Raw genomic sequence first — 26384 nt, 5'->3', positions numbered from 1 at the left:
TCTAATAGGGCAAAGTACTTTATTGGACTTCACTCATGCCAGTCTAATAAAGACATATTTAAAAATAAAATTCGTGCAACCAGGAATACATGCAATGGGGAAATAATGACAGCAAGGCACTTGATGCCTTATGCTAACATTTAGTTTATTGGGGTGTTGTGGGGTTTTTTGAGCTTTTTAATATATCAACCAATTCAGTCTGCTGAAGTAATGTACTTCTTAGCATTGGGACATCATCAGCCTATCAATATTGATCATTTCTAAGTTAGCTTTTCTCTAATAACATTTCTATGCCTTTCCTTATTGGATTAGGCACAACAGCCTCTCATGAAATGAAGAGTAATTACAAATAACTCTTTAAAAGAAGGTCAGTATTTTCTGAATATTTCTGATCTAAAAATATATTTTATCAGATATTAAAGATACCACGGTAGAAAATTCAGTAATCTTTGTAGTTAAAAGAAAAAAGAATTTGTGTTAGCTTATTCAATCTCTTAGAGGCTTAGTTTTAAGTTGTGTCTCTAAGCCTACACAAACATTATTTGGAGAAAATCTCAGTCCTTTTGCCATTAAGAAATGGGATTATTGTCTATGAAGGCAAGTGTTCATACAAAGATTATTTTTAAATTATGAGGATTTTATTAATCCTTAGAATTATCTTAAATCCTTTCTTATACCTTCCTCTTATTGGCTCCATCTCTAAGATACAATCTTTATTAGCTTTTCTTGATAGGGTTCATAAAAAATATTTCTTTTTAAAAAAAAAACTTTATTTATTCATGAGAGACACACAGAGAGAGGCAGAGACACAGGCAGAGGGAGAAGCAGGCTCCATGCAGGATGCCCGACGCAGGACTCTATCCCAGGACTCTGGGATCATGCCCTGAGCCAAAGGCAGACGCTCAACCACTGAGCTACCCAGGTGTGCCGTACAAAGATTTCTTACCTCTGTTGAGTATGTGTATGTTCTTTTTTTTTATGTGTATGTTTTTATCTCTAGTTTCATCTTTGCCTAGTTTTCATGAAGCTCAGAGTGGAATCTGTGCTCTACATTTTATAAATATGAAGGACCCCAGTGTTTGCATTGCTACCTAGTCATTTCTCAGATTATTTAAGTCTTATTTTTTATGGATAGCTTTACCTTTATTTTTCAAGCTCTGTTATATTATGCTATTTTTTAAGTATTTCTTTATTTATTTATGAGACAGACAGAGAGAGCAAATGGGAAGAGGGAGGTGGACAAGCAGACTCCCCACTGATCATGGAGCCTGATGTGGAGCTCATACCAGGTCAAGATAATGACCTGAACCGAAATCAAGAGTCAGATGCCCAACCAACTGAGCCACCCAGGTGCCCCATGCTCTGGTATTTTAGGTAAAATAATTCACTATCTTTATGAAACGAGATAGGATATCTTGTTCAAGAATACAAAAAAATGTAAATACTAGATTATGTAAAATACCTTACTATGTCTCATATCATTTATCTATCCACTAACAAAATAATAAAGATTATTAATGATAAGATTAGAGGTCGATCTGGCTCAAGTGGAATCTTAAATAATGCTAGAGAAGACTAGATTAGAAGAACATCCCAGAGGTCTGAAAATAAAATCTCAAGTTTCTCCTGCCACTGTTTCCCATTCTTCCTCTCTGTTTTAATGACAGTGAAACAAAAGTAAAAATAAAATCCAAACAACTTGATTATGGTCATACATGTCACAAAGTATAATTTAATCAAGTAAATCTGTTTTTCAAAACCCTGAGTGATCCAAGATGGAAGGAGATAGTGGCAGGGCAGATGCTTGGTACCTGACCTTTGTGATCAGTAAGAACTTGTCATGAAGCCAACTGCAGGTAGCAATTATTTACCAAGCTCTCTTCTGGATATTTACTAGACAGTTTTATGACTACGTTCTTTTAGGTTGGCCCACCAGGAATAAAATGTGCACTCAAAATTTCTCAGTTTTCTTCTTTCACCCATGATACTAAATATAGGATTTTCCAATTCTAATTTCACATCCACATATTTCCTTCTCTTAATTGGAGTTTAACATCGAAACTATTCTAAAAATGCCCTTAAATAGTCTTTATTCATTCTTGAGACATAACTGTCCATATAAACAGCAGAGTAAGCAACAGTAGAGCTCATAATGGTAGGTACAAAATATTAGCAAACATCTATAGATCTAGAGCAAGATTTCCTAACCTCTGCACAAATGACATTTGGGGCCAGTGATTCCTTGTTGTGTGTGGTGGGGAGAGTCTTGTGCATTGCAGGATGTTTAGCAACATTCCTAGCCTCTACCAATCAGATCAGAAGCAGCCTATTTTCCCAGTGTGACAACCAAAAATATCTTCCCTGGGAGCAAAACCACACATGGTTTGGAACCACCGGTCTACAATCCAGTTCTTAGATAAGCTGTAGCAAATTTCTTCACATACTGTTTATGGGGAATCTACTAAGTAGGTCCTAAATAAACAAGATAAACTCTTTATTGCACAATTATATAATATTCTAAGTCACTTTATTACTGCAATGTCCTTTGAAGACCGCAAGCCAATCATTCAAATATTCAGAAGAAGCCCCATGCTAGATATCTCTTTTTTCATGCCTTATGGTGACAGCAACATACTACTCTGACCTACCCATATCCCTCTTAATAGATACTTCTAGTGTCTACTTTAAATTAGGTGTGAAAAGAAATGACTTATTTCTCAGCCCCCTGTGAAAATTTTGGAAAATATTATTTGGTATTTCTTTGCTGAGCACTGAACCATTACAGTTGTTTGCATTTAAGCTTTCTGAATATGTCAGTTTTCCATAACTTCTTTTAATACAGGATGAACTTTTAAATTATTTCTTTGAATGTTACTCATTTAACTTTGAAATTTTATCTTTACAATCCTAATCATACTAGTTTATACTATTTTAAACATCTGTGAGAAACTGTTTTGTAATTTTAAATTTATGACATTTAAGGTTTCCACTAAAAAGCTGTACCAATTTCAGAGGGGATCCTCAGATTCCTAACCTAGGAATCTATTGTTCTAATTTTTTCCCTTGGAAGATCATCAGATGTATGACAGAGCAATAGAAACCAATTAAAAATATACATACTTGCTCCAGTAAACTTTGCCTTCTAGTGTCTGCATCTCCCCAAGGATAGCAAGGAGAAGAGAAGACTTCCCACATCCCACCTGGCCTACAATCATGGTCAGTTGACCTAGAGAAATTAAACAAAGGAAAATAGCAGGAGCACATGGAATCCTTTTAGTAAGATAAAAGCAAAATATACTTAGAAAGGCTGATGTTTCAAAATCAATGGCCCACATTCGGTCTCTAACAATAACGTATATATTTGGCATAACTTCTTTCTCTGATACACAAGTTTTTTTGAGAAAGGAGAGAAAAATTAAAAGATATAGGTCTTTCTTTACTGTTTCCAACTATGAAAATATCTAACATTAATGAAAAGAACAATGAAAAAATTTCCAACATAATCTCAATTAGTTTTAATTTTATTACTCAAGTCATTCAGGAGAAGAAGGCAGTTTTGACTAAAATTGATAATTGGGATTAAAGGGATTTGAGCTGGTATTAAAACATCTTCTCCAGTTTCTTACCTTTATATGCATTTAAATAGAAAAATCCCAACCTATTGGCTATCAGGCCAGATCAAAAATGTATTTTTATTCAATTATCTAGACATCTCAAATAAAAATTATTGGGAATTTGAGCCTTAAATATCTTGAAAACTTTAGTTGTCTTCAGGAATAGAAAATAAATTTTATATAATTTTTAAATCCTTTCTCAAGCAAAACAAAAAATCAACTACCCCATTATTTAAAAGGACAAATCAGCAAATGAACTGATAATAGCTTATTTGGACAGTAAATAGCTAGTCCAAATGTCTAAGCACTCTGTAGCAAAAGGCAAGTCTTAGCATTTCCAATCATTTCTTACAATGATACAGTGGCTTGTGAGCTGCATGGTGCAAGTAAGCAACTAAAAATAACATTTATAATGTTTAAAAAGTATTTTTAAAACTAAGATCAATTATCTTGGAAATCAATGCATTTAATAATTAACAATTTAAAAAATGAGTAACAAAGAACTCTTACCTGTTGGAATTCGAATATCTATATTGGATAATGTAGCTAAACCACTGCCCCATGAAAAGTAACCATTTGTGACCTAGATAAGAAGAACATATAAATTAAGTTATAAAATTATGCCTATATTTGGTGTTAGAAGAATAATTCCAATTAAAATACATTTTCTCTTTAGAACACTGAAGACGTTCAGTACAAGGTAGAACACACAGTGGTGAAATTCTAATTTAGAGTTGTAGCTACTGATAAATAAATAAAGAAAAAAGAGTGTAAGTGAAAGGAGGTTCTTGGAATTAGTGATATTATAAAAAGGCTAAAAATTATAATTTTATCTGAAAATTTGGGATTACTAGACCATTTTCATGTGAGCATTCTTAAAAAGCAATCATCCCAAATATTTTTCAAACTAACCCCAACTTTGATTACTTTCTCACTGCTGGGCAATTCCCAGAATCCTGGTGATACTAGGTATAGCGCAAAAATAATGACAAATTATTCCAACAAAATGACTCTTACCAATGAGGAAGGTTTTGTAATAAAGGAGTTCCCTGAACTGTGTGGATTTATCTCTATTCAGTGAAGTTAAAAGAAAGAATAAAAAGGAAGATAGGAATAACAGAAATGAGATAACATATCTTGGTAGGATAAACCTCAACAACCAACAACAAATCTCAACAAAGATTCCAAGACTTGCAGTCATCCAGTAATCTATTTACCAGGCATGAAGTGGACTTGATAGTTTTAATAGTTACAAAAATGGGAAATGAAAGAGGTACAACAGAACTAAAGGATAAAAGTTGCTTGAAAAGATCAGGCTGCAATTTTCCATGTAGGTTTTCTCTAGCTTGTAAGACGTAAGACATTAAGTAATATCCATCATATAGATGTCCATGAAATTAGCCCTGGAAGGAGGGTGGCATGGAAGGGCTGCATTACTGATTGAGTTACAAATATTTGCTGAGCACCCACTTTGTGTGAGGTGCTGTGTTCGTATTGATGTAGACTACAAAGAAGGTATAACATCTCCTCCCTCTTGCTTGGAAGTTGCAACCATCTGAGTAAATAAACCAGAAGCAAGTACAATACAAGACAGTACAGGATAACTAACAAATAGAAAGGACAGGCAGACAGTAAGTGTAACAGAAAGAAAACCATCATGGTTCAAAAAGAAAACCTTTCATGTCTGAGATGGAGTTTAAAATTTTTTTGGAAGAGGAGGTCTTTAGCTAGTTTTGGAAGTTATACTGAATTTCAGTAAAGGCATTTGGGGCATAAAGAACTACGTTACAAACAGGCACAAGATCAGAGAACTATGAAATATGTTGCGGGAAATAATGAATAGAGCTGGCTGGGTCAGAGGTTTAAGATACTGTGGCTAACTGACAAATGATGCACCGAGAAAGTAAACAGCCTGAGGATCTCTGTTTCTCTGAGGCTCCAAGAGCTGCAAATATAACCAGATTTGGAAGTAGGCCAGCATGGAACTGAGAAAGGCCCTCCCCAACAATCTCGTGTTTTCAGCGAACTGGGAGCGGAGCTTATCTGCACAGAGAGGAAGCCAAAGGGGACCTGGAAGGAGGTGAGAAGACAGTGCTGACAGCTGACAAGCTGTGGGAAGCTGAAGAAACTAATGCTGATGGGAGGTATATAAAGGGTCACCAGGAACTACGAAGGGGCAGCAGGGCAGGGAGACCATAAATGTGTGGCTCAGCCAACCAGTACCTTGTGTCACTTCCTCTACAGTGCTAGCAGCCTGTTCTAGAAGTGTCGAAGGCATGAGGTTGGACTGCTTACGGAAGGTGTTGACGGACCGAAGGAAAAGGAAGGGGCTCAAGTTGCTGGACATCTCCATAAGGTTAAAAAGCAATGTTAGTGGGCAGCCCGGGTGGCTCAATGGTTTAGTGCCGCCTTCAGCCCAGGGCATGATCCTGGAGACCTGGGATCGAGTCCCATGTCAGGCTCCCTGCATGGAGTCTGCTTCTCCCTCTGCCTGTTTCTGCCTTTCTCTCTCTGTGTGTGTCTCTCATGCATAAATAAATTTAAAAAAACAAAGTAAAGCAATGTTAGCAAAGGTGAGGCCCAAGAAAGCTGGAGCTAAGGCTTTGGGGTCAGTGACTGACCAAATAGGTAGTGTTTAAGATTTTGGAGGAGCAGCAGTGTCAGGTGGTGCCAGGTATGACACAGGCCAGGTTGTAGAAATGGAGTGAGAGCAGAGTAAGAAGTTTCTGGGCTGGGATACTAGACAGCTGTGCACTTGGAAGTTTAAACCACATCCGTGCATGGCAACAAGTAAGCTAGAGAGATGGACAGGGAAATGGGCACCCAAAATCTTCAGCAATGGTGCAGAGTGATCGTGAGGTCCTTTGACAAGAGATGTGAGAAAGGTCAAAAAAACCAAAACCTCACAGGGCATGAGAGTGGAAAAGATATGGTTTGAGAGCGGCAGGGAGGAGCCAGAAGAGTGCAGTGTCCCTACAGAGAAACAAAAGAGGGAATAATCTCCACTCAAGGGGGATGATAGAAGAGGGTTAGTTAATCTCTCCTGCTGCAGTCTGCACTTCCACTCTCTCCTGCCTTTTACAAAACAATCTCATGTCTCCTCCAGGGTTAAAATCTTAGGCTTTCCTAACTAGTTGTTTGACCTTGGAAAATCAGTTAACATACAATTCTTTGCAAAGATTCATAAAAGAGTGAGTACAAAAATGATCCTCATGGCATGGTCTGTGATAGAGGGATGATGGAGGCAAAGCCAGCGTCCATCTCTAGGGGATAAGGAAAATGCAGTGATGCATACTACAGAATACAAGAATGTTGTAAGAAAGAGCAAACCATCCTAAAAACATTTCAGGAGACTGAGAGCACGTAGATTCTTATTATCTATTTTATAAGAATATGAGTATGCTTAGGCACATATCTTGAACACATTAGAGCTGGTACTATAATGGTGGGGGAGGAGGTGGTGGGGAGCGGCACAAGAGTGAGGATTGGGGATAGGAGGAAAGAATGAAGAATGTATTAAAAGTAAAGGAAGGAAATGGACAGATGCAAGTTAACCTACTGCATGATCCATTTATATAAAATATCCAGAACAGATAAATCCATAAAGACAGAAAGCAGATCAGTGGTTGCCAGAGGCAAGGCAGAAGGGTAAATGGGGAGTGACTGCTTTATGGGTATGGGATTTCCTTTTGGGGTAATGAAAATATTTTGGAATGGGAGAGAGGCAATTGTTGCACAATATTGTGAATGTACTAAATGCCGCTGAATTGTTCACTTTAAAATAGTGAATTTTATGCTATGTCAATTTTACCCCAATTAAATAATTTTTGAAAATTTAGAGGAAGGACCTTACACAGACCATTGTCCATTTCCTCCTGCTGAAAATAAGCAAAAAAAAAAAAAAAAAGTAAAAATGCTGAATAAAATGTAGTTTGTAAAGAAGTTCATTAAAGCAAGGAGTAAGGAAATACCAGTCCAAGTATAAAGAAAAAGACAAATTCAAAGCTGTAAGCCCTGAAGTACCTAAGCCTCTTTCTCACAAAGGGGATAAGAATAGCTAAGATATTTTAGGAAAAAAAAAAAACCAATAACATACAAAAACTTGTCCTAAAATATATTAATGCTTATTAGAAAGTTATAATGATCATAACAATGGGATTTGGGACACAGAAACAGAAAAATAAATAAAGGCCAGCAATCAGTTCAGACATATAAAGATCCCTGATGTGTTTATAAAGCTACACCGAATGTCAGAGGGGACGGTAATTTGGTATGTGGGATGAGGACAACCAAATGTCACATAAAAAATTAAATCAGACCTTACTGACTCACAACTAAATGTAATAAAATTACTACCACTAAATTTACTACTGGTAAATTTCAACCAAAACTATTTGTTACTGATTTCCATGCTACATCATATCCCTACTTCGTACCAGACACAAAAATGGATCAGAGTTCGATTCAAGAACTAAAAGTGAAAGATGTAGCTTCAAAGATTTTAGGAGCTGATATAAATCATCTTCATGACCTCTGGTAGGAAAAGTTTTCTTAAAGGAGACAAAAAAAGCATCAGCCATAAGGAAAAGTTGTATAAACCAGACTACCCTAAATTAACAACTTTTGATAAGATAAAGCCAAGCTGTAAATGGAAGAAGAGTTCTGTAACATATAACTGCCCAAACAGTTAAAGTATAAAGAAGTAGCACCCACAGTTTTTTAAAGGGGGAGGGAATAAGCTGGCAAGTCACAAAAGGGGAAACCAAAACCCACATGGCCAAGGTATACATGAAAAGATCCACAACCTCATTAGGAATCAGAAAAGTGCAAATAAAAACCACAAAATACAATTGCACCTCCTCACATTATACACTTTGGCAAAATACTGGAAGCACTGGTGAAAATGCGGAGCAACTGGAACTCTCAACCTCTGTTGGTGGAAGTGTAAACTGGCACAACTGCCTTGGGAAACAGTTCTCCATGAACTTGGAAAGTTGATGATCCACAGACCCTGTGACTTGGCAATTATTCACAATAGCCCCAGATTGAAAAATAATCAAAAGCCCATCAAGAGTAGACCAGACAAAGAAATTTCGGCACATTCATACATTGAAATGCTACACAGCAATGAGGATGAAGGCAGTGTGGCTTCACGTGACAATCTGGAATGAACTATACATACGTAATGAGCAAAAGAAGCAAATGCACACACACACACACACACACACACACATATTTAAACTTCAAACAACTCAAATATGTTTTAAGGGAAGAAAGCATAGCAGGGGTCAAGAGGAAATGATGACTATAAAAGTCAGGGTGGCAACTGGTTCTTGGAGAGCTATGAGAGAGAACAGAAAATATGCGTGTTGGGAAGGCCTTCAGAAGGAACTAGTGAAAAAAAAAAAAGGAACCAGTGATTTTTTTTTCTTGCTGGTTGCACAGGGGTTCACTTTTTCATTAACTGGTGCATATACATTTTATGTACTTCTCTGGAGGCATGTTCTATTTCACAATAAAAAGAAAGATTTAAAAAAGACAAATGAGTTATTACCAACTTGAAAATTTCCACCACAAATAAAAACTTAAAAACTTGATGGTGGGCGTGACACTGTGCTCAATTGCTAAGTGCCCATTGCTAAGCAGTTTTGTGGGATTTTTGGGGGGTTTTTTTGTTTTGTTTTTTTTTTGTTTTTGGCGGAGTTTTTTTTGGTGCATGAAAGGTCAACTTTAGAAAAACAAATGATAGCTCCATTTTTTTTTTTACATTCAAAATAAAAACAAATTTAGTAAGGCACATGGAAAAGATGTATTTTTAGACTCTTACTATATTGAATAGAAAATGTCAATAAAGAAACTGATCCTGTTTCTTTAGTCATGCATATATTACTTATTACCTGGGCATAAAAATAAGAAGCACAGAGGGCCCTTCCTAGTCTTTTGTCTCGTACTTTGTCATAGCCTAGTCCTCACACCCTACCCACACATTGTTAAGGAACTACTAGAACTATTTTTTTTTTCAATGATGCCCAGGTCTCTCTCTCTTCGTCCACCCACTCCGTCTCTCTCTCTATATATATTTTTTCTTTTCATTCACAGGTGACATATATTAGCTTTGAAATAACCATACTAAAATGGCATCCCCACCACAAGCTGGGCAAACCACAGCTCAGAGAGGCAAAGTAATTTGCCCAAAAGTCACATATCAAATCGATGGTAGAGGTTGGGCTAGCATTTGCTTATCCCATCCAATAACACAACATTTGTTCCAACTGCTAAGTGCCTATCATAAGACAAGAACTGTGTCAAGCAGTACAGACAGAGATTTAAATGTAGCCCTCGGCAATATTCTACTCTGAGAGATGAGGCTCCCTCACTCTCTGACGGGCCTAGGCAGCACAGGGAGTTGGACAAGCCCAGCAGGCAACACACTTTTCTAAAAGGGCTAATTTCCAGGACTCTGGCCACACCAATGTCCAAAAGCCCTTGACTGCTCAAGGCATCTGTTCCTGCATAGCACTGACCCCTCTTTGGACCCACGATCAATCGTCAGCTGGTTATCCCCTGGTGGCCTGTTCTACCTAAGCACACTTGCCTTGGGAGAGCACAAAAAGCTGTTTGAAATGAGATCAAAGGCACTCCTGGGAAGCGAGGGGAACGCGTGCAACACTGGCCTAAGCATCCCTTGGTCAAAGACAACTACTACCTAATTTATTTCCTTAAAACCTGGATTTATAATATCAGTGTTCTCTATAAATCAATTTGCTGGGTAGAGGAACATAAGAGTATGAACGGAAATACGCTGGAGACTAGCTGCTAACGCAGATTCAGAAGAAAGTCTCATACTCCAGTTATTAAAGCAGAGCTGCTGGAGCAAGAAACGTGGTCGGGAGGCCACGTAGAACTGGCAATTAAACTCATCGGAACACTTTTGGAAATGCTATGAGGACTGGTGAACACTGTAAGGAGACTCTAAAGACTCAATTTTAGGACACTTTTACAGAACTTTACCATAAAAGAGTAACATAAATGTTTCTATTCAGGCAACAATCCAGGAAGTAAAATAACCTTTATTGCAATGTCCTCTGTCTCTATGGGACGTAGACGCCGTGTTGATTGCTCATAGCTGTCCAGGTGATATCTTCCAGGCTGCTTCCTGTTTATAGTTTTCGGCTGCTGCATTCCAAATGGAAAAAAACACAAGTTGAAACTTTATATTTAAAAAAAAAAAAAGGACATTTTACTGAACATTAACTCATATTGCTACTTCTCCTTTTGAATTCCAAGAAAAAGAAAGAAGTAAAGTGAATGTGATATTTTAATTCTTTCAATGGCCTCTCCAAAAAAAAAGGGCAAACAATAACAAAAAGCATTAAGCTATCGTTTTAAACCTAATTCACAAGGTTTTTCATAAAAATGAAAATACAAAGATGTGATACTTGCAACAGATGGAATTTAAAGTGCGAGTCCCAAACTGGGTTTTGGATACTCCTTCTCCAGCTCTACAGATGAATACACTCAGGCAGTAAAATACTGCATGTGTCAAAAGGCAAGCAGATGGACTCAGGTGAAACTAGAATCTACTTGTGAGGCCATCTGGGCTTGTAAATGCTCCAACAGTACATTTTTGATCACCCTTTGAATCATGAGGATTTTGAATCTCATACACTCATAATTCACATCGAGCTACATACACATCACCCAAGCATCCACTGCGGAGTGAAAAAAAAAAGGCATAATTATTTCAGATTTTTTTGGCCCAAATATGTTTGTATATTGTTTCATAAGTATATAAACATTATATAATGCTGATGTAAGTAAGTATAATAGAATGATCCAGTCTTTCTCAAATGTTATAGCATTGTTCCTGGTCAAAGGACTAAAGCATTCATTATAAAGAGGATGCCAGCTGAGGTTAGACAGTTTTCCCATCTTAAAAGGAACTTAGAAATAGAAAGAAAAGAAATAGAAATTTGTTATTATCTAAATTTAACTTCAATGTCATGTAGATAGAGACAAATGACTAAAGAGAAGGTAGAAAATTCAGCTCTGGAAACCTCTAACTTAGAAAAACTTATAAGCTCAAAATTTGTGCCAGGAGTCTAGTGAACACGTATTTCAACAAAAATAATTATCTATCTTACTAAATACCTTAAAAGTTTTATGAAGGCTAAATAATAATATACTTTAAAACTGTTAAATTACCTATAAAAGCAAAGTATTCTAGAATTGTGAAACTTTCTTTTTTGGCCTGGAATTGCAGGTTTAGCTTTTTGAAAAATCCACTGAATTCTACTATGGGAATTAGAGATGTCCTCAAATAATGCGTAACTTAATCCAAACAAGATACTGGCTTTTCCAATTTCCATCAACTGTCATATCAACAGAACATCAAATGATCAAATAGTACATTGCTAGGCTACGTGCAAATAAATACAGATTAAAAAGGTACTGAGAAAAACTAACAGTGCTTCTGTCACGTAGAAAATACCAAATTCATTCTAACTTAAAAAAAATAGATTGTTCTTGAAATTTTATTTTAGTTCTGTTATTCTTTTCACAATCTCACAGATGACCCCGGAAGTATGTTGCGTGAGATGTAAAAAGCCAGTATCTTTCTCAGGAGACAGGTCTATGCCTTTACGTAAATCGACTTCTTCTAGAGTCTTTAGTTCTATAGTAGTATTGCCCCAGAGGTCCAAAAGGAATGACGTCATGTTCTTCACAAAACTAAGGAGAGGGTGGGAGGAGGAGATGTGTTGACAGAGATTTGAGTCGGAGTTCCACAGATGTAATTTGAAGAGACTTTGGCTCTAGAATGTCACTAATTCTCCATGGAGATTCTACAGCCAAAACCACTTAACTCTAAGCTTTTACAGAATACATAGCATCTTAAGCTCTCAAGAAGAAGTTTCCATTAGTGTTATTTTCAAACACACAGCTTTTTTCACTCCATTTTAAAAAGTTTGTCGTTTGTGGTTTGGCCCATCAGCAGTGATGAATGACCCTGAAAGACATCAGAAGTCCAGTCTGGTTTCAATAACCCTGAAGATATTGAATACATTTGAAGGGGATTCTTTTTTCCTTCCAAAAACCTTTTCTCAGTTCAATTTTTCTTCTATCCCTCATCTCATACAAAAAGTTATTTAAATTTCCCTAACTCCATAAACTTGACCTCCTACATCCTCATTCTTGAGGTCATCCACTCTGCTCATCCCCACATCTCTGAAAGATGATCTAATAAGTTCTTTGGTAATCTCCTATAATCCAAAGGATGACAACAGTGGTTCTAAGCAACTTGACTTTCCTGCTGCCTCAAAGTGTAGACACTCTATAATGTGTTCTGTCTTGCTGTCTATGTCCACACAATAGCAAACAAGCATTCTGAGGCATGGTTACCCCAGTGTATACAGGACTAGGTGGTAGTTCATTCTCAGACAAAATCACACTTGCTCAATAAAATAACAGAGAGTAAAGTAAAACTCCAGAAAAGCAGTAGAAGACAGCAAGTCTAAATATAGATGAGTGCTCATCTCAACTATTTTTAGCAGTTTTAAACATGATGTAAAGAAAAATTTAATATAGATTGACTTTCTGGTAAAAAGACTTTCCAAGCCTCAATTAATTCCAGCCAGAAGATTGCATGTGTAATTTTGTTTGGTTACAAAAATAGTAAATATATTCATATTTTTGTCTAATAGTAACATGAATCACTAATATCAATTTTAACATGACTCATTTTAGAATAACATCTCTCTATTTTATTGTTATGAAATGTACATATTAATTTTAAAGACTTTCTTCAGAATTTTTCAGACACATCTTTCAAGAAAGTGATGTGAACCAGTCTCATTGATTTAAATATCTAATGGCTAATGACTCTTACAATTTACATCTCCAATGCTGACTTCTCTTAGATGTCAATGAATATTTCAAAATTATCATGTGCAGATAATCCTCTTGATCCCACCTCAACACCAATCTACTCACTTCTCAGCCTCCCTATCCATCCTATCAGGTCTTTATCAACTCAACCTTAAAAAAAAATATGCTGAATTTGATCACTTTCTCACAATGTCCACTGCAACTGCCACAAAAAAAAACCCTAATTCTAACCATCATCATTTCTTGCCTATGTTATTGTAATAATTTTCTTACAGATCTATCTGTTCTACTCTTGTTCCCACTGATTACTGGCAACCCAGTAGCCAAAGTGATCTTTTAAATCACTGATACATATTTTAAATCACTGATCTTTTATTTTTTCAAAAGATTTTATTCATCCATTTGAGAGAGACAGAAAGAATAGAGGACAGAGAGAGCATGAGCAGGGCGGGGAGGGGTAAAGGGAGAGGGAGAAGCAGACTTCCCACTAAGCAGGAAGCCCAACTCGAGGTTCAATCCAGGCCCCAGGATCACAACCTGAGGCAAAGGCAGAGGCTCAACCGACTGAGCCACCCATATGCCCCAATCACTGACCTTTTAAAACCTTTATATATATATATATATATATATATAACTTTTATATATATCAATGTATGTTAAATATATATTTATATAAATAAACCATAAATATATAAAAACCATAAATATATATAAGCCATTTATATATATAAAGGTTTTTATATATATATATTATATATATGTATGTATACATATATATCAGGGTTTAAAGCCCTCCTATGGTTTTCTATTGCATGTGAATACAATCCAGACCCTCCATCCTTGTTCTTATCTTCTCTCTCCATTTCTCACCAGGCTTCAACCAAAGTGTCTCTCTGTTCCTTGAACACACCAAATTCATTCCCACCTCAAAGTCTTTGCATCAACTGGCTCTCTGCCTGAAATGTTTTCTTCCCCAGATCTTTGCTAAATATACCAAGCAAGTATGTACTCTTCATTCAGGTCTCAGCCCAAATGACAGCTCTTCAGAGGGGGCCTTTCTGGGAAATGATCACCTGGCTTCCAGCATCTCAGTCACTCTCTCAGACCCTATTTTATTTTCTTCCCAAAGTTAAATTATCTCACTTTTTAAACTTTTTTATCATCTGACTTCTTCCTTTAAGAAAGCTAACTGTGACAAAAGGAGCTTATTTTCCTTCTTTATAGCTATGTCTCTAAGGTACAGGGTAGCCAATAAGTCTAGAAACATAGGCAAATATATGGTACATGTCATATTACACATAATATAAGACCAAGTAATATTGAACATGTTTCCAGGCTGTATGTAGATACTGAGTAAATATTTATGTAATGGATGAATAAATTGGTTCAGGAGTTAACAAGACTCGGGTTTTAATTCTGGCTCTGCTGCTTACTAATTTTGACTTTATTCAAGCCACACAATACAGAAACTCAATATTCAGTTGGAAGATAAAAATAAGGTAATACTAAGTGAGTCAAAAGATGTAATGCTTTAAAAGCACTTTTTAAACTAAAAAGTATAATATAGCTAAAAAGTATTGAAAGAATATGATGTGGGAATTATTAAGCTTTTATTTAGTAGTATTTTTATATAAAATTTGGGGTAGACAATCTTTTAATTATTTTTTCAATTGAACATGTGCTCAAAGAATTGGGATAATTCTTTAATGATTTCTAATGACAAGCCTTATACATTTGTTGATAAATTTTAGACTATTGAAGTTTGTTGTAGAAACAGGTGGCAATTTTTCTTGATATAGGTTAAAAGTAAAGCTTATAATTTCTTCTAATGGCCCTCATATAAAATCATCCAATTTTGGGACTGTTGCCTAGTCACAGCTTCAATAATAAAAAAAGCACTTACCACTCCAGTGTGTTTCTTACAGGACTCAAAAGGAAGAGAACCTTCACCAGTTCGCCAGCTATCCTCACCAATCTCATCACTCAAGAGAAACTCATTTAACTTTTGTACACTGAAAAAACCAGCCAAACAAACACAAAAAAGGGGTTAAAAATAAAACCACCAACAATGAAGCTCTACCAAAATAAACAAGCATTTCCCTCACTCATTACCATGTTGAGCAAGCCACCTCCAAGTGGCCTTCCTTTCTGAAGACCAACTGGGAATTCAGCTTCAGTTCGGAGTAACAAGCATCCTAACTAAATTGCCCAAAAATTATGGGCTCCCAGGACCTGGGACCTTCAGTTCTAAAAGTAGAAAAGTCTCATGAAAACCAGAAACAATTTGTCACCCTTTGAATGCAGCCAAATTTTTTTTGCACTTTTTTTTTAACAGATATGTTTCTTGTCAAAGACAGAGTTGAGGAACTTAAAACAGAATGGTCTAAAATAATAATGCCAATTATTCTAATTTTACAAACAAGGGGAAACAAGTTATAGAGAACCTAATAGCCTGCTTAAAATCATTTAGCATATAGAGGCTTCTGGGTGGTTCAGTGGTTGAGCGTCTGCCTTTGGCTCAAGGCGTGATCCTGGGGTTCTGGGATGGAGTCCCGCTAGGGAGCCTGCTTTTCCCTCTGCCTATGTTTCTGCCTCTCTCTGTGTCTCTCATGAATAAATAAATAAAATCTCTCTCTAAAAAAAAAAAAAGAAAAGTCAAACTTAAAAAAAAAAAGCATTTAGCATATAACACAGATCTGGGGCTCATGACCATTCTGTTATCTTGCTTAAGCACTATACACTACACATATTTTCTGAACCTAGAAAGAAGACAGGCCTCTGCTCAGTGTTGGCCAAGGACCAATAGCATCAGCATCTCTAAGAGCTTACCAGAGACTCTCAGGCCCCACCCAAAAGCTACTAAATCAAAATACTGATTTTCACAAGATCCAGAAATGCTTCATAAGCACATCACAGTTTGAGAAGCCCGGCTCTAGAACAGTGGTTTACAAACATTCTTTATTATGGTCTCCTTGGGCAGGGTACAAGACTCCTTGTTCTAACTACGCCTCCCCTTCTTACTTTTTCAAGCTAGTTTATAGAATCAGGAGCAAAAAGAAAGAACCAAAGAAACAACAACATGATTTGAAAACATGCTCCTATAAATAAAATAATATGCTAAAGAAAGTTCTGCGAAGTTGTAAAAGAAATGCTCCTTTTAGTGTGCTAGGATGTTGAAAGTGAACAAACTAATTTGGCATATGCAGTATCAACCACAGGGGAAATATTGCCTTTGGTAGGAAACTGGAAAATAAAGATTTGAAACAAAAAAATTATTATATTTTTTCACTTGAGCTTGCAGTCAAGTTAAGTGCTTCCAAATAGGTCTGCAAAGCTTGTTGTCTCTGTGTATATGTATGTGGCAGACTAATAAAATAGAGAAAAGTAAATTTAACTGTCTTTTGCCTACCATCTTTAAGGCCGGTGGCCTCACATGCCATAGAAACTGCTTCTTTTCACTGGAAACATAAAGGTGAATAAATTCTTCACGGCATTATTATACATAATGCTAATAAGCCAGGCACAATAAAATAAAATAAACCCCTACAAATAGTGTCTGATTCTACCTATATGAGGTACCTAGAATAGTCAAATTCATAAAAATTTGAAAGTCATTGGTGGTTTCCAGGGGCTGGGAGAAGAGGCAAATATTGTTACTGTTTAATGAAAACAGATTCTAATTTGGGGAGATGAAGAAGTTCCAGAATGGATTGTGGTGATGGCTGCAAAGCAATGTGTACGTACTTAACGTGACCAAACTATACACATAAAATGGTTTAAATGGTAAATTTTATGTTATGTATATTTTACTATTTAAAAAAGAATTTCAGATACCTCAACAAAAACAAAAAGATGAGCTTCAGTTTGTGTACTCTTTTTGAGTCTTGGTCAGCAAATATTGGCCATATGAATTGGAAAGCCAGTATTAGAAATGCCTTATGAAATGCGAGTTTATTTCTCTTAAATGACAGTTATCTCTTCTTTGCTTTGTAAATTGAGGTATAACTGACATGTATTTGTTTCAGGTGTACAACATAATGATTCAATATTTGTATAAATTGCAATCTGATTGGCACAATAAGTCTAGTTAACATTGTCGTCATACATAGCTACCGTTTTTTTCTTGTGTTAAGAATGTATAAGATCTACCTCAAAAGTAGTAGTAAAAGATCTTTTTTACCTTTATAGATTTTAGTTGTCATTCTGTTCTTATTATTTTGAAGAGTGGATTTTAAGGAGCACAGCTTTGCCGTTCCAAAAAATACCTTTTAAACAATCTCATACTAGGTCTTTGCACACAAAGGGAAGTCCAGGGGTCAGACTCATTTGCCCTTGTAACTCTATGTCTAGCTGCTCCTGGCACATATTACTCAATGAATGTTTGCTGAATAAATCAAAGAGGGAATAAACCAATGACTCAGACATTTAAGTAAAGTCAGTTGATTCAATTCTCCATTTCACTTTTCTAGTACACACACAAATCTTACTGAAGCTTTTATGGAATTAATGAGTCCCATTCTTACTAAGCATCAGGAAGTAACGGTCTCTGAGTGTAACTGGGGCATAGAGAGAACTTTCTTTCCTCTCTATAACATTCCACTCTGGAACTCTCTAATTACAAGAAATATCGGAGGACCCTAAGATGAAGACTTCTCTGAACCTCCTCCTCCTTTCCCCTCCCCTGTCCTCATCATTCTAGGCTTTCTGACTGAGGGTCCCTGGAACTGCTATCTTGTCATTTTTGATTCCTCCATCTCTCCCATTACACAATGAATTCCTTAAGAGCAAAGATTTTCATCTTCAGAATCTAGCCCAATGCCAAAAATACAACATAGTAATTTCTCAAGAAATGTCTGGTGAATGAATAAATGGGTAATACAAAAAGCATTTCCTATGCATATGAGGTCCTTTCAGAAATCACTGAGGCAAAGCAATTATGGAAAATGCATGAATCCTGACCAAGGGTGAAGTAATTTCTACCATGCTGTCAGGGTTATATATTTAAAATCCAAATCTGTTTATGCAGCATTCCTCTCCTTAAAATAACAAATGGCACCCCTTTGCCTCCGGCATCCTTAGCATCATTTCCAGACTGCTCAGGATTTTACTCTCTAGCTTCATCCTCTTCCACTTTCCACATCAGAACCTGTCACCAATTACACTCAACTACGTTGAGTCCCCTAAAAATACCAAGATCTCTCACCTACTTACTCATTCCCCCCACCCCGAAAACATTGCTCTCTCAGCTTGAACATGTTTTCCCTTTTTCTTCAACTGAGTCCTACCATTTCTTAAGATCTTATGAAGGAGCCACTAAGTCTTTTAAATCTTCACTGACCAGACTGTCTGCCTTCTCACTCAGTGAACTTCAGTGACCCTCATAGATGGGCCCTGGCATTCTGTGTAGAGCTGAAATAGCATAACACACCATACTGTACTTAGTTTCCCTTCCTGGTCTCGCCAACTAGATTGTAGGTTCCCTGCATACTTCACTCTATCTTTCATCTCTGCAATTCCTAATACCTAGTAATGTACCTAAAGTATTAACAAGTGCATGCAGACCCACAGAAGATATCTCTCTGAAGCACAGAAGGTAGATTAATAAAATGGAGGTACAATAATAAAATGGAAATTGGTAAAGTACCTAAAACATTTAGGCAATGTGCTAGGCACTGTTCTATACTATCTCATTTAATTGTCTCAATCGCCATAAGCAGGGACTACTGTGCTCACTTAAGTGAAGAACCCAAGCTATAGAGACACAAAATGAAGTGCTTGAGGTTGAACAATGAGTACTCTGTGGCGGTACTAGGATTTGACAGCAGGTGCATTGAATACCAACTCCTAAGCCTGCCTCCACCATACTTCTAGGTCAGTATTTTACCAATTTCTCATGTGTTTAAATAATTCATACCAGTATTTAAGGTTTTAGCTACACACGTTATTTTTTCACCTTTCAAGTTTCACTTTGGGTATTTAGATAAAGTTTGAGTACCTTGGACAGGTGCTATTATATTAATCAGGAATAAGTGACTTTGTTGCTGGCAATTATGTTCTTTTCTTGTAGGAACTATAACATCTTTGTAATCAGGGACCAGGCTGAAGTATGCAGGCTCTATGATAAATATCAGTAACAATTTATTTGATCAAAGGTAACTGTAGTGGACTAGCCAAGCATACATTCCTTTGGGAGGTACATGAGAAAAGGATACAAAGTTATTTTCCAATAAAGCAAGGGATTGGTTTTACACATTTTTATCTTGGCAAGTAATATCTTTGGACATAGATATTGTATTATACATCAAATCCCAGCAACCTTAGCTGAAATTATTTATAAAGGACACAGCATATCAAATTATATTCTCCTCCAGAAAAGCAAAAATGCATAAATTATTTCCTTCCAAATAAAGCGAAGTGGAAAAGGGAGGCAAGCATCCCCCCAAAATCACTCTTTTTTAAGAATTTTAATATTTTACAAACTAGTGACTTTTCCTGCTTTTCTTCATTTCGTGACTCTGTTTTTGCGAATATAGACTAGAATACAATATCATAAAGTGTCCAGAAAACTCAACCAGAGTAGGGTGTGAGGTTGTAAAGAGAAAACCTGAATTGTATCTGCCCCCTTCTTCTATTTTATTACTTTTTCATGAGGTCCTGCCCATTGAGCACCCTGAAGACCACTTTGGCTAGCAAACTAAACATTTTTAAAAGAACGTAGAGAATTTTCACATAGGAAAGAATTTTACACAGCACGGAATTTTACTACAGTAGAGGAGTTTGTAAGTTCTTCCAGGTATGTATAACATAGGTTTGGGAGTATGTTGCACCGCCTTCTAACCCACCAAATCTCTGATGCATTGGAGAGTGAGGCAAAGAATTTATACTTCCACGGTCCTGAAGAAAAGGTTTCAAAATCAGCTCACCAAAGTCTCCGATTATAAACAGGCTGCTCAGCTCGTCATGGGCCAATTGGCATCAAAGACTGGTCACGGGTTCCCAGGCACAGAAAAGAATGCCAAACCCAGTCAATACTGGGAAAAAGCTCATTTGGGTTCCCAGAACCAGCACACAGTGGGAGAAAGGCCTGGCTCCTCTGTTGATTGGCCATCTCTGTAGGACCCACAAATCAACTACTGAGACTCATTTTAGAGAAGTAAGTTTTTATAAGCTAATTGTATTAGGCATATGGCTTGGGAAATCTGGAACTGAGCCCTGAAAACAGACTGGTCTTTATCAAACTGGCAAACGCCTTTCCCTGGGACATAAGGAAGAAGGAGTGCTATGCATAAATATACAGTGAATACTGCCCACTCTCAATTTTACCGGCATTTACTGCAGCAGGAGTGTATACTATGGAGTGGGAGGGCACTCCTAGGTTTTTTGGTGTTTTTTTTTATTTTTCCCCCCCAAATAAACTCTTTAAGTCCTTTTGATGCTTGGTAACCTCCTGATTTCAGAGAAGTTACCTGTTATAACTTAACAACTTTTTTATCCCCTCTTGTGGTACAAAGTCAAATTCCAATTAAAAATGAAACCATGGAAGATACAGCTATTAAATGGAGAAAATGAAACTAAGGACCAAAATAGCAAACTTTGGCCATTCATCAATTTTATTGTTTGAAATAGCTTCCCTTCCAGAGCACTGCCTAATTTGGAAATGGTGCTACGAAAATCAGTCAGTGTTCTGTACAACTGTTTCAGAGGCAAAACGGCACTGAAATAATTTTATGATACTATTGTGACCCATCAGAACTTCAGTTTATAATAAGACAATGCATGTGCATCTTACTGTCATCTGGGTTTGAACCATCATTAAACCAATATAAATTACTCTCCCGAACTGAAGATTCTGGTATTTTAACTGCCACATACTAGCTTTCTTTGTAATATGTCACCATTGGGAAAATTGTCTCATTTTAAAAGACTTTACAAGAAAAAAAAATCAATTAGTTTTAAAAAAAAAAAAGCCTTTACAAGAAATGGGAAATATTGCTATCAGTGGCAATGCCAGGCTTCATATACTTAAGGCCTCTGTTTTCCAATTTTCCTTAGTATTGTTAACATCTTGACATTTCTTTCAAAGGCCAAGTGTGATAATGACTGTTTATGAAACATGCTGAGATCTTATGAAGTTTATCAGATCTTCTACCATAAGCAAAATACTACTTGAAGACTTCCTTGTTTATAACCAAGTATCAGACACAGTAGACTGTGGTGTGTACAGCATTATATAATATAGTATAACCAAGTTTGGTAGCCTACTTATTTATATAGCACAAGAAAATGGTGGGAAAATGGTCATTATTATATATCTATTTTTATTATTGTGCATTGTAGGAAACTAAGTTTGAGACAAAGTATACACTGGTTTAAAAAAATGAGAGAAGCATATTTAAAATGAGCAAAGTGTGGAGGGGTTTTGCACAGCCTTTCCAATTAGAAGAAACCATGAGACTTACTTAGGTTTTTTCCAGATTAAATTAAAATTAAAACAGTGAAAATTTGTTGATGGGAACACTGTCCATCACTGTAACTGCAAATATAAATGGACACAATTTTACTGGAAGATACTATGGCCATTTTCACTTTAAAGATCTTAAAAATGGCGGTGCCTGTTGGCTCAGTCAGTTAAGTGTCCAACTTTTGGTTTTGGCTCAGGCTGTGATCTTGCCATCATGGGATTGAGCTCTGCATACAGCTCTGTGCTCAGTGCAGAGTCTGTTTCAGATTCTCTCTCCCTCTCCTTCCTGCTTACTTTCTCTCTCTCTCAAATAAATAAGAAATTTTTAAACATCTTACAAATGTCTACACTTTTTGACCTACCACTCATGAAAAGCAACACAGCAATATTCATTAAGGACCTTAAAAATGTGCATACTGTTCACACCACTGAACACCAAAAACCCCCAAATAATCTAATTACAAATAGGAAGAAGACATGAATAGACATTTCACCAAAGAGGACCTACAGATGGCTAACAAACACATGAAAAGATGCTCAACATCATTCATCATCAAGGAAATGCAAATCAAAACTATAATGCAATATCACCTCACACTATCAAAATGGCTAAAATCAAAAACACAAGAAACAACAAGCATTGGCAAGGAAGTGGAGAAAAAGGAATCTTTATACATGGCTAGTGGGAATGCAATCTGATGTAGCAACTGTGGAAGACAGTATGGAGGTTCCCCCAAAAAATTAAAAATAGAACTACCCTACAATCCAGTAATACCACTACTGGGTATTTATGCATAGAATGCAAAAACACTTATTCAAAAGGATATATGAGCCCCTATGTTTACTGCGGCATTATTTACAATAACAAAATGATGGAAACAGCCCAAGTATTCAACAATAGATGAATGGATTAAAAATATGTGCCATATATATGTATATACATATATAAACATATATACATATACACACAATAGAGTAGTACTCAGTCACAGAAAAGAATGAAATCTTGCCATCTGCAACAACATGGTTGGAGCTAGAGAATATAATGCTAAATGAAATAAGTCAGTCAGAGAAAGATGAATCCTATATAATTTCATTCATATGTGGAATTTGAGAAACAAAACAAATGAACAAAGGGAAAAAAAGAGACAAACCAAGAGACAGACTCTTAAATATAGAGAACAAGGGGCAAGATGGCAGAAGAGTAGGGGTCCTCAACTCACCTGGTTCCACCAACTTACCTAGATAACTTTCAAAACATACTGAACACCTATGAATTTGAACTGAGATTTAAAGAGAGAACAGCTGGAATGCTACAGAGAGAAAAGTTTTCACTTCTAACAAGGTAGGAAGGTGAAAAAAAAAAAGAATAAAGTGGGGGAGGGGAACCATGAGAAGCCAGGCTAAAGCAGAGTCAAGAAAGCCTCTGGGGCAAGAAAGCCCAGCCTTGGAGAAGCAGGAACTTTAAAAATCTGTGCTGGAGTTTTCCCTGATGGAAAAATGCTTAGCAGGGAAATTGGGCAGAATCATAAGAGAGGCAGTGAAGCCTCAAGATTCCTGGAGTCATTATAAGAGAAGGGGCGCCTGGGGGAAAGCTCACCACAAACTGTGCTAAAGAGCTGGAGCACCACAGCCCTCCGGGGTATTTGGGAGAAGCCAGTTGGTTAGGCGGACCAGCTCCTTTTGGGAGAGGTAGTTCCCGGGAGCACGGGTCCAGCAGCACAGGGCCCCAGATTCCAGGGTGCCCAAGTGGACAAAGCTGGTGATCCTGTGTTCCCCCTGGGACAGGCAGAAGAGGGGAGCACACAGGAAAGCAAGAACACACCTATAGCTGGGCGCCCCACAAGCTATGCAGATCAGTGCACCCATGTCTGCCCCCAGGAGCATCTAGGCTGACTGGGAGACTGCAGTTAGTTACTGCAGGGAGCTGACTCCAAAGCTGGAAATCTGGCTGCCACCATTGTTGTTTTTCCTCTTTGTTTCATCTTGTGCTGGGAGAGGCAGGGCCTCCAGAGAACAAAGGCTTCACAGGATAAACAGCTCACACTGAGCCCAGCACCTGGCAGGGGGTGGGGTATCTCTCCCAGGTACACACACCTGAGAATCAGCACAGCAGGCCTCTCCCCCAGAAGACCAGCTGGAAGAACAAGGGAAGAGCAAGTTTACTGACCAAGCAGTACTGGAAAGTTCCAGGACTGAGGGAAAATAGTAGTATAGAACTAGAGGCTCCTTTTTTTCTCCCCCATTATGACTTGTTTTTATAAGACACTAAAAACTTCCAATGCTTTTTCTTTTTTCCCACCTTAACTACAATATTTTACCAGCTCCTCATTTTTAAGTTTTTTCCTTTTTGACTCATATTTCTACAATTACATGTCTTAGATATATTTTTCACTTCTGGATTCCCTTCAGCATATTTCATTTAATTTTGGTAAATATACGAGATATGGATTTTGTTTTTTGTTTTTGTTTTCTTCTGCCTCATTTTGTTTTACAATGGTGGAAGTTATACCTTCTGAAACATGACTAACATACACCCAGAACCAAGTGGAACACCATGTTGGTTCATTCTGGAAGATGATATTCTCTCTTCCTTCCCATTCTGCCCCCTTTTTTTTATCTTGTTTATGTTTTGGTGGTCAATGTTGGGGCTTTCTAGAAGTATTACTGGTTTATATAAATTTGGGATTGAGCATCTTATAACATAAGGAACAAAATAACAAAATACTCTCAGAAACAAGAGGATCACCCTCTAGGATCCCTCAGGTAGACTATATTTTCTCTCCACTATCACTTCCTCACCACCATCATCCCCCCCCCCTTTTTTTTCTCTTTTTCCTCTTTACTTTCTTTCATTTTTCTTTTTTCTTCTTCTTTGCTTTTATTTTTTGGCTTTTTATTTTGTGTTAAATTTTGTTTTTCACTTTAGTGGTCCTTTTGTTTTATTTTGTTCTGTTCTTCTTTTTCTTTTATTTTCTGGTCTCTGACCTCTTTGGAATTATCTACAGTGTATTTTACTCAGGTCGTAGTTGATATTTTTGACTCAGCCCGCTTATACAGCCACTCTGCACTGGACAAAATGACTACAAGGAAAAATTCACCACAAAAGAAAGAACTGGAAACAGTATTCTCTGCCACAGAGTTACAGAATTTGGATTTCAATACAATGTTGAAATTGAATTCAGAGGTACAATTATAAAGCTACTGGTGGCTCTGGAAAAAAAAAGCATAAAGGACTCTAGAGACTTTGTTACTGCAGAATTGAGATCTAATCAGGCCAAAATTAAAAATATATTAAATGAGATGCAATCCAAACTGGATGTTCTAACTGCTAAGGTTAATGAGGTGGAAGAGAGAGTGAGTGACAGAGAAGACAACTTGATGGTAAGGAAGGAAGCTGAGGGAAAAAGAGGAAAACAATTAACAGTCCATGAGGAAAGGCTCAGGGAAATAAATCAGCTTGAAAAGGAAGAATATACATCTAATTGGGATTCCAGAAGAGGCTGAGAGAGACAGAGGACCACAAAATATATTTGAACAAATCATAGCTGAGAACTCCCCAAATCTGGGTAAGGAAACAGGCATTCAGATCCAAGAGATAGAGAGGACACCCCAAAAAATCAATAAAAAACCATTCAATACCTCGACATTTAAGTGAAACTTGCAAATCTCAAAGATAAAGAGAAAATTCTTAAAGCAGCACTAGACAAGAGATTCTTAACTTATATGGGGAGAAATATCAGATTAACAGCAGACCTCTCCGCAGAGACCTGGCAGGTCAGAAATGGGCTGGCAGGATATATACAGGGTCCTAAATGAGAAGAACAGGCAGCCAAGAATACTTTATCCAGCAAGGCTCTCATTCAGAATAGGAGAGATAAAGAGCTTCTAGGATAGGCAGAAACTGAAAGAATATGTGACCACCAAACAAGCTCTGCAAAAAATATGAAGGGGGACCTTGTAAAAGAAAGAGGGAACCCAAAGAAACAATCCACAAAAACAGGGACTGAGTAGGTAATATGATGACAATATATTCATCTCTTTCTATTGTTACTCTGAACATGAGTGGGCTAAATGAATCCATCAAAAGACGCAAGGCATCGGACTGGATAAAAAAGCAAGACCCATCTATATGCTGTCGACAAGAGACTCATTTTAGACCTAAGGACACCTCCAGCTTAAAAATGAAGGGATGGAGAACCATTTACCATTCAAATGGTCCTTAAAAGAAAGCTGGGGTAGCAATACTCATATCAGATAAATTAAAGTTTATACCAAAGACTGCAGTAAGAGATAAAGAGGGACACTATATCATACTTAAAGGGTCTATCCAACAAAAAGACCTAAAAATCATGAATATTTATGCCCCTAATGTGGGAGCTGCAAAGCATATCAATCAATTAATAACCAAAGAGATATTTAGA

At 36.9% G+C, this 26384-nt stretch overlaps 1 protein-coding gene across 10 annotated transcripts in view; it reads right to left on the bottom strand.

Moving 5' to 3' along the window:
• Positions 1–26384, bottom strand: part of ABCC9 (ATP binding cassette subfamily C member 9) — a 152806-nt gene that overhangs the window by 80850 nt on the left and 45572 nt on the right. For all 10 annotated transcript variants that reach the window (XM_049102228.1, XM_049102223.1, XM_049102230.1 and 7 more), the window contains 4 exons: positions 15403–15511; positions 10683–10790; positions 4125–4197; positions 3121–3226 (listed from right to left, as the gene is read on the bottom strand). In XM_049102228.1, the coding sequence (XP_048958185.1) occupies positions 3121–3226; positions 4125–4197; positions 10683–10790; positions 15403–15511 (396 nt within the window). The remainder of the gene's footprint in view (positions 1–3120; positions 3227–4124; positions 4198–10682; positions 10791–15402; positions 15512–26384) is intronic.

Source organism: Canis lupus, chromosome 27 (assembly GCF_003254725.2).
Source record: "Canis lupus dingo isolate Sandy chromosome 27, ASM325472v2, whole genome shotgun sequence".
In the NCBI taxonomy this organism is placed as follows: Eukaryota; Metazoa; Chordata; class Mammalia; order Carnivora; family Canidae; genus Canis; species Canis lupus.
This window is presented reverse-complemented; position numbering and strand designations above follow the sequence as displayed.